This window comes from Rhamphochromis longiceps, linkage group LG3, assembly GCF_057381845.1.
Source record: "Rhamphochromis longiceps isolate RC_006_pf linkage group LG3, R_longiceps_female_GT1.1, whole genome shotgun sequence".
NCBI classification, from domain to species: Eukaryota; Metazoa; Chordata; class Actinopteri; order Cichliformes; family Cichlidae; genus Rhamphochromis; species Rhamphochromis longiceps.
In genome coordinates, this window is record NC_140559.1 from 37,705,078 (window position 1) to 37,714,179 (window position 9,102).

Genomic DNA, 9,102 nt, shown 5'->3' on the forward strand with positions numbered 1-9,102 from the left:
AGGCCTCTTTATTACCCTTTCCAGCGCTTCCATCATGTCTCACAGTCCTCAGCTGATGTTTATCAAGTTAGCATTGAATTATAGATGACCAATTCTCCATTTACTTTTATTTTGTTTATCTGAGCACTTGGCTGTGACGTTTTCAAAACCCATTCAAAAATGTAGACAGCATAAAGACAGACAATCTGAGGCTCTGCTGTCACTAATATTTAGGAATAATCCACTAACGCACACATGCTCTTGTTCATCGCCTTGTCTGTCCGTGTCCAGGCCTCAGCTTTTGGTGTTACTAAAACTGGACGAAGACGCCCACGTCAAGTCTCCTCGGCTCCTGACGTTTGCCAGCCAGCTAAAGGCGGGAAAAGGCCTGACCATTGTTGGCACTGTTGTCCCCGGGAACTACCTGCAGAGCTATGGAGAGGCGCTCGCTGCTGAGCAGGTAGGGCCGTTTGTTATTGATGGGTGGAAATGTATTTGCTTTCAGATAATGTGGAGTTGGACCTTTTATCCTTCTTTCCTCAGACTCTGAAGCACCTGATGGATAAGGAGCGCGTGAAGGGCTTCTGCCAGTGCATCGTGGCTCAAAAGCCACGTGATGGGATCAGCCACATGATCCAGTCAAGTGGCCTGGGAGGAATGAAACCCAACACTGTGGTGATGGGCTGGCCTCACGCCTGGAGGCAAAGCGAGGACCCACAGTCCTGGAAGACCTTCATCAGTGAGTCAAGAGAGGACAGCAAAGCGGTTAATGGGGTTGTTTCAGAGTTAACAAGCTAACGACGCCCTCTTTCCTCCTTTCAGACACAGTGCGGGTGACCACAGCGGCCCACCTTGCGCTTCTGGTGCCCAAAAACATCTCCCTGTTCCCTAGCAACTCCGAGCCCTGCACAGAGGGCTACATCGATGTGTGGTGGATCGTCCATGACGGCGGGATGCTGATGCTTCTGCCTTTCCTCCTGCGACAACACAAGGCAAGAAAACAAAGTGTTGATCTTAAACTCTAACAAAGCCTTTAAAGTTTCCGCTGAACCCTCTGCTCTGTCTCTGCCCAGGTGTGGCGCAAGTGTTCAATGCGAATCTTCACAGTGGCCCAGATGGAGGATAATTCCATCCAGATGAAGAAGGATTTGTTAACCTTCACCTATCAGCTACGCATCGATGCTGAGGTGGAAGTAGTGGAGATGGTACGCATCGTTGCACCCCTAATAAAAATAATATATATATATACATATTACCGGGTCTGACCACTTGCACTTTGACTGAAATATTCACCTTTAATGGCTGCACTGGTTCGCCAGCTGAAACATGTAGATGCATAATTTTTTACAGCCTTTAAGATCGTATTTATGTTGTTGTTGAATCACAGATTTTTACATAAAAAATAAACAGGTAATACTTTCATTTTCTTGACTAAAGAGATTCTACTGTGATGATTAAGCCTATGAGCAGGAGGTGTCTCTCTCTGCACTTCAGAGTACACCAGAGTTTTGTGTTGAGGCCTCTGGTGGATTGAATCTTTAAACATGAAAACAGACAGAAGGAGAACCTGCTTTAAATCCCTTCGGGCACTCCCCCTTTCTTCTGCAGTGCAAAGACATGCGTGTAATGTTAATTCTGAACTGGATGAAGTTCTTAAAGTGCATAAACTGAACCACTGTGTGAATATAAGGTTAAATGTGGACCTAAGATCTCAGTAAAATATAAATTCCAGTCTGATTTCCACTAATCTCTACAACAGCTGTTTTCTCACCTCTTCTGAGCATGTCCATGTACCTCTTCTCAGCACGACAGTGACATCAGTGCATATACCTATGAGAGGACGCTGATGATGGAGCAGAGGTGTCAGATGCTCAGACAGATGCGACTGTCTAAATCTGATCGGGACAGAGAGGTAGGTGTGGAAAGCTTACAGCGGGGTTTTGTGTGGTGTGAAAAATGCCCGCAGGTTTGTGTAGGGTTGATTAGGAGTTTGAAACTTTATGCAAGCTGGGTCTTAACAAGCATTTGTCCACCACTTTCACCAGGAGAGCCCTAGCAGTAGCAGCAACAATGGTAGGCCAGAGGCAGGTGGAGCTACAAGGTCTCAGGTGAGGTTAGAGGTCAAGGTCAGCTGTGAGTTCAGGAGTTTAAGGAAATATAAAAAATAATATTTTTTGTTCTGCAAAAATAAGCTGGAACAAAGTGGAGATCAGGTTCCCAGTACAGACGCCATGTTTTGTCTTTGAGGTCACAGTTTTCTTCCAGATTAAATTAGATTTAAGGAGAAAGAGCTCAGTGTTAAGGTCCAAAGGTTGCTAAAGAAACTAAAGTGCAGTGTACTGAGGTGATAGCAAAGAAATCCTGGTGGGTAACACTCATGGTAAGGGACACGGGCTACTGACAAAAAAAAGCACTGCAGACGGTAACTTGCATTGAGATGTTTGTTAAACGTTCATGTCGCCTCCTTTTGCCTCTCATCTCCTCAGAGGGTACGCTGGAGTTTTGATGATGTAAGTTTGCGCAGTAGAGAAGCAACAGCTGTCTGAAGTAGAGCAGATTAGACTCTGTAGAGTAGCCTGCAGTCAGGACACGCTGTCAAAGTAAAGAGTGAAACCCTCTGAACAGCTGTGAGTGCAGCTGAGCCCTTCAGATGAAGAGTTGAGAGGGAAAAAAGCGATGTGGTCACCGTGACGTCAGCCGTCGGTTTGTGAAGTGTCTTCACGAAGCTGGGACTGAAACTGCAAGCATACGCTCCTCTCACGCTCTTAGAAACAAAATTTACACAGTGAGCTGAACTCAGGGTCAGGAGGTGTCGCCCCCTGCTGGCATTTAAGGAAAACAAATCATATATTAGAAATGTGAGCTGTGACTTCTCTTTTCAGACCAGAGGAGTAACTTACAGTGGGGCAAAAAAGTATTTAGTCAGCCACCGATTGTGCAAGTTCCCCCACTTAAAATGATGACAGAGGTCAGTAATTTGCACCAGAGGTACACTTCAACTGTGAGAGACAGAATGTGAAAAAAAAATCCATGAATTCACATGGTAGGATTTGTAAAGAATTTATTCGTAAATCAGGGTGGAAAATAAGTATTTGGTCACCTCAAACATGGAAAATCTCTGGCTCTCACAGACCTGTAACGTCTTTTGTAAGAAGCTTTTCTGTCCCCCACTCGTTACCTGTATGAATGGCACCTGTTTGAACTCATCATCTGTATAAAAGACACCTGTCCACAGCCTCAAACAGTCAGACTCCAAACTCCGCCATGGCCAAGACCAAAGAGCTTTCGAAGGACACCAGGAAAAGTATTGTAGACCTGCACCAGACTGGGAAGAGTGAATCTACAATAGGCAAGCAGCTTGGTGTGAAAAAATCAACTGTGGGAGCAATCATCAGAAAATGGAAGACATACAAGACCACTGATAATCTCCCTCGATCTGGGGCTCCACGCAAGATCTCATCCCGTGGGGTCAAAATGATCATGAGAACGGTGAGCAAAGATCCCAGAACCACACGGGGGGACCTGGTGAATGACCTGCAGAGAGCTGGGACCAAAGTAACAAAGGTCACCATCAGTAACACACTACAACGGCAGGGAATCAAATCCCGCAGTGCCAGACGTGTCCCGCTGCTGAAGCCAGTGCATGTCCAGGCCCGTCTGAAGTTTGCCAGAGAGCACATGGATGATACAGCAGAGGATTGGGAGAATGTCATGTGGTCAGATGAAACCAAAGTAGAACTTTTTGGTATAAACTCAACTCGTCGTGTTTGGAGGACGAAGAATACTGAGTTGCATCCCAAGAACACCATACCTACTGTGAAGCATGGGGGTGGAAACATCATGCTATGGGGCTGTTTTTCTGCCAAGGGGACAGGACGACTGATCCGTGTTAAGGACAGAATGAATGGGGCCATGTATCGTGAGATTTTGAGCCAAAACCTCCTTCCATCAGTGAGAACTTTGAAGATGAAACGAGGCTGGGTCTTCCAACATGACAATGATCCAAAACACACCGCCCGGGCAACAAAGGAGTGGCTCCGTAAGAAGCATTTGAAAGTCCTGGAGTGGCCTAGCCAGTCTCCAGACCTCAACCCCATAGAAAATCTGTGGCGGGAGTTGAAAGTCCGTGTTGCTCGGCGACAGCCCCAAAACATCACTGCTCTCGAGAAGATCTGCATGGAGGAATGGGCCAAAATACCAGCTACTGTGTGTGCAAACCTGGTAAAGACCTATAGTAAACGTTTGACCTCTGTTATTGCCAACAAAGGTTATGTTACAAAGTATTGAGTTGTATTTTTGTTATTGACCAAATACTTATTTTCCACCCTGATTTACGAATAAATTCTTTACAAATCCTACCATGTGAATTCATGGATTTTTTTTTTTCACATTCTGTCTCTCACAGTTGAAGTGTACCTCTGGTGCAAATTACTGACCTCTGTCATCATTTTAGGTGGGGGAACTTGCACAATCGGTGGCTGACTAAATACTTTTTTGCCCCACTGTAAATGTACACCAGCACTGTCACATTCACATGGAGCAGCTTTAATGTAACTGCAGCTTTAATTTTTGAAGCCTGTGCCTCCTAAAAACACTTCCATTACATGTGATGTTATCGTAATGTTTGGTGTTGTCTAGCGTTGATGCAGCAGTCCAGCATGATTTTCCTCTATGGGGAGACACAATAAAATAATATGATCTTAATAATTACAGGATGGTGGGGTGAACTTTTTCCAGGGTTCTTCATTGGGGTGTGTCAGGGAAAAGTTTGAAAACCCCTGCTTTAAATAAAACACTGAATTGTTACAGAGTGAATCCTTTGACCTCCCTAATGTAGATCAAATCCACATTTATTTCACTGTCAGTCCAGTTCTTTATCTGAAGGGTTCAGTTAATGCTAACATGTGTCAGATGCTTCTTCCTTTAACTGTTCTGTCATCTTTGTTTCCCTCTACCCTTCACACTCATTCTCATTTCAGATTTTCAGAAGCTTTTTGTCTCGGGCCTTTTTTATTTACTGCCGTGTCCCTGTAGTTGTGCTTCAGTGCCCACCAGAGTAGATGCAGGCTGTGTTTGATTTTGGGGAGTTAGGTGACCTTGTGTTTTCTGTAGGCGTATCTTTCCCCCAGGTACAAAAGTCCTGGACCCTTCACGCCAAACACCTCCAGAGGAGACAGAGACAGACAGGTACAGAGAGACGGAGAGAGGCAGGAGTCAGGAATGACTGTAGAAAAGAGAGGTTTGCCAATGAGGTGGAAGAAAAGGCTGGAAAAAGAGATGAGAGAGAGCGTGTTTGTGTGTTTTCACACGCCAGGCCCAGCTGGTGAAGGATCGTAACTCCATGCTGCGTCTGACGAGCATCGGCTCAGACGACGAAGATGACACAGACGGCGGCGAGCGAGACCGGGCGGCGAGCGGCGGCGGCGGCGGCAGCTCTGAGCACCACCGCCGCATTCAGATGACCTGGACCAAAGAGAAGACCACACAATACAGAGCGACGCACTCGGGCTGCTCCACCCCCGAGGGCTTCAGGGACATGCTGAGCATCAGGCCGTGAGCAGACACAGCAGGTTTCTCTGTGACACTGAGATCCGCGCTAACCAGGTCCTTTAACGCATCTCATTTTTCCTCCAGGGACCACTCCAACGTCAGGCGAATGCACACTGCCGTCAAACTCAACGAGGTCATCGTCAACAGATCCCACGACGCCCGGATCGTCCTGCTCAACATGCCTGGACCTCCCAGGAACACCGAAGGAGATGAGAACTGTATCCTTAACCCCGAGTCTGCACCAAATTAAATGTTAGGCGCTTGTTTTTGCAGTCACTGAGTGTACTTTTGTTACAGCAGACACCTTTATGATGGCTTAAACAGGGTTTAAAAAATTAATTACAAAATCACTAAAGCCTTAAAGACGAAAGGAAATTTAGTTAAATTTTGCTTACTAACATGATTATTAAAACGTATAAGCTTTTCATTTATTTAAAAGAATTCATTTATATTATCAAAGTAACATAGTATGAGAAGTTCGTTAATTCAGTGAGCAGACATGGAGTTCCTGGAGGTCCTGACAGAAGGATTGGAGCGTGTGCTGTTGGTGAGAGGCGGAGGAAGTGAAGTCATCACCATCTACTCCTGATTAGACAAACACAGGAAGCCAGCATCAAGCAAGCAGCCAGTCGTGCAGGAGAGAGCAGAGTGAAGACGATGGGATCTGGGAATCTGAAAAAGAGCGATTGTCGATTGTCACACTTCCCTGGCTGGTTTCCATCCCACATGCTGTCCAAGCTACAAAAATGCCAACACAATTCCAACAAGGAGCTGTGTGTGTGTGTGTGTGTGTGTGTGTGTGTGTGTGTGTGTGTGTGTTTATGTTTGACTCACCCACCCGAGGGTCCTCTGACTCGATGAGGAAGGGAGCACTGTGGTGTTAGGAGCGATTGCGTTTGGAGGGGCGGACCACAGAGGCTAACGGTGAGAGGCTGCGGAGCGGCCGACCCGCTGATGAGACTCAGGGTTGCTTTTTGTACAGAATGTAATTTGGAAGCAGACAGCAGTTTTCTGTCAGAATCAAGTATGGTTTTCTTTTTGTTGCTTCTCACAAACACATCTGTTTACTCTTACCAGCGTATCGGTACTCTTTATTTTCATATCCAGGAGTATTTGCACACAACTGACGAGAATCTGCTTTATTAAGACGCACTGACAAGGATTTATTTTTTGATTTTCGCTGCTACTACTTAGAATTTAGTCACAACAGCCTTTAACATAAAAATGTTGGGTGTTTAAAATTCAGACATCTTACCTCAAAAATGAATTTATTCATATCAGATGAATATTTTAATAAATACAGCATATTAAGACAGAATTTCAGGCTATATATATAAAATTTAAATGGATAAGTAGAAATTCTGATAAGGTCTATTTTATTGGCATTCAGCAGGACTATGTTGTGTAAAAAATTGATAACACCTGAGTTTTATTTACATTTTTAAAAATCAAATAAAAATTCAAAGGTACTTTTTGTAAATTCCTGTATTTTAAAAAATAGTTTGAAACATCAAAAATTAACTAAAGTGACAGCCACGCAGGCCTTGTGTTGCAGGGTCAGTGTAACCTTTATTAATTATTACTATTATTATTATTATTTCTTTTTACTGTGGCGCCAGGCCAAAGGCAATGCACGTTGAGGAAGAGGGGGTGGGACTAAAAATCAAAGCGGCACCTACCTGCAAACATCCCACTGGTGAAGTGCTGCCCCCTGGTGGTAAGTTTTAGCTCATTTTTGCAGAGGGTAATTACAAGAATTCCCCCTTCAGAGCTTCCATAATTAGAAGAAAACCTGTCAGAGCTCAGTTTAAAATCACAAGGTTTATTCCGGAAACCCATCAAACCTTGCTGATACAGCAGTGTCCACTTCTTCTTTTTTTTTCTTTTTTTTTTTTTAATTGCTTAAAGAGGATTTCGGTCTTTTGCACCACATTCAAGGTTCAAGGGTTCAACACATTCACAGCTGTGGATGTGACACCAAAATGAAACCAGTGCAAAGGAAATGGTCAGAGGTTTTCTCTCTGCTCTCTCGTTTTCTCTCAGGCCCACGCTGGACTGCACCTGAATAGTTAGTAAGTTATTCGACGTTAGCGTAGAGTTCAGTTTAGAGATGGGGGGGGGCTGGGGACAGTTTTTGGTTGTTGCCATAACGACCTTGTAAAGGGAAACAGTATTGTGGAGACACTGGACCATCGTGGAGAGGACCACCACACTTCATGTGTATACATTTTTGTGTGTGTGTGTGTGTGTGTGTGTGTGTGTGTGTGTGTGAGTGTGTGAGAGAGAGAGAGAGAGAGAGAGAATGTGGGCTCACAAGCTACAATGAGGAGCTCTGAACTGCAGGTGTTTGATTCCACTCTAACGCTTTCTTTTTTCTTTTTTACAGTGTTACCATGCAGGGTTGTTCTCTGTTCATTGTTATTTCCTAAACATTGTTTTGTTTTGTTTTTTTCTTGCTTGTACATAAAAATGAAAAATCCCAAGTTTTATCTTTTTTTTAATTACATTAATATAAAAAGGAATAAAAAAAAACTTTGCTTGGAAAAAAAATGGGAATAAATAAAACAGTTTTGAAAAAAAAAATGCACAAACTGTGATCTGTGTTTTATTGTATATATTTGATGATTGATAGTGTAGGTGGTTGGATTATTTTGCCTGTTTATAGACAGACACATTTATCAAATCTTTTTTATGTTTTGACTTTTTAACCGTAGACATTTCAGTGGACTTTAACAAGAACAGCTGAGCAGATGATTTTAAATCGATTAAACTGAAATGAAGATCTGTTTGTCCAAAGAAAAAATTATTTGGACATAAGCTGCTTTCTTTTTGCTCATTTTCAGTCACATCCTTGTACTGGACCATTTTCAGTGGAATGTTTATCACTCCACAAAACACTCACCTATGAATGATTCAAGCCAAAAAAGCCACCTAACTAAAGGGATGAACTAGTGTATCTACTGACTACCTGTCAAAAAACGCATCACTGGTTTTCATTTTTTCAGCCAAATCAGTTTAATAATACCAAATTTAACAGTTTGACATGTTTTTTTTAAACTATACAACTTGTACAAAACTACAACTGGGCGTGAATGATATATTTAAATAGGCTGAGTGTAGTGCAACCAGCATGAACCAGTGCAAACTGGATAGTGCAATGTGCATATGACCTGAATGACATAACAGTGGGTTAGTGTTCAACAGAGTGACAAGAAAGTCTGTGGCGGCTGGTTTTAGTAAAGAGCTCTGTAGCACCTGGCTAAGGGCAGCAGCTTGAACAGTTTGTGTCCGGGATGTGAGTGGTCTGCAGAGATCTGGACATACCCTGCAGTGTACCCCAAAAAGAATCTGAGGAAACTGGACAAGTGAATAAAAATGCCCTAAAACACTCCAACAAAGACCTGACAGATGCATCTGAACCTTCAGCTGATGCATGTACTGTTAACTGAAGATTCATTAAGTTGTCAAGAGGCCATTATTAGGAAAGGAAATGGGGAAAAGGCTGAGCTATTCCAAATTACACCAGAACTAACTTAAATTCAGTGACAACAGGATTTATGGAGTGATGAATCC

At 43.4% G+C, this 9,102-nt stretch overlaps 1 protein-coding gene across 5 annotated transcripts in view; it reads left to right on the forward strand.

The window, feature by feature from the left end:
• The window catches only part of slc12a6 (solute carrier family 12 member 6), a 33,452-nt gene extending 25,346 nt beyond the window's left edge, over nucleotides 1-8,106 (forward strand). For 4 of the 5 annotated variants that reach the window (XM_085396281.1, XM_085396266.1, XM_085396273.1 and 1 more), the window contains 8 exons: nucleotides 271-439; nucleotides 523-718; nucleotides 802-971; nucleotides 1,053-1,184; nucleotides 1,784-1,891; nucleotides 5,294-5,532; nucleotides 5,614-5,747; nucleotides 6,027-8,106. In XM_085396281.1, the coding sequence (XP_085252407.1) occupies nucleotides 271-439; nucleotides 523-718; nucleotides 802-971; nucleotides 1,053-1,184; nucleotides 1,784-1,891; nucleotides 5,294-5,532; nucleotides 5,614-5,747; nucleotides 6,027-6,118 (1,240 nt within the window). In that variant the 3' untranslated portion in view covers nucleotides 6,119-8,106. Of the gene's footprint in view, nucleotides 1-270; nucleotides 440-522; nucleotides 719-801; nucleotides 972-1,052; nucleotides 1,185-1,783; nucleotides 1,892-5,091; nucleotides 5,167-5,293; nucleotides 5,533-5,613; nucleotides 5,748-6,026 lie in introns of all 5 variants that reach the window. The other variant, XM_085396295.1, reaches the window with a different exon arrangement.
• Nucleotides 8,107-9,102: the final 996 nt, after the last annotated feature.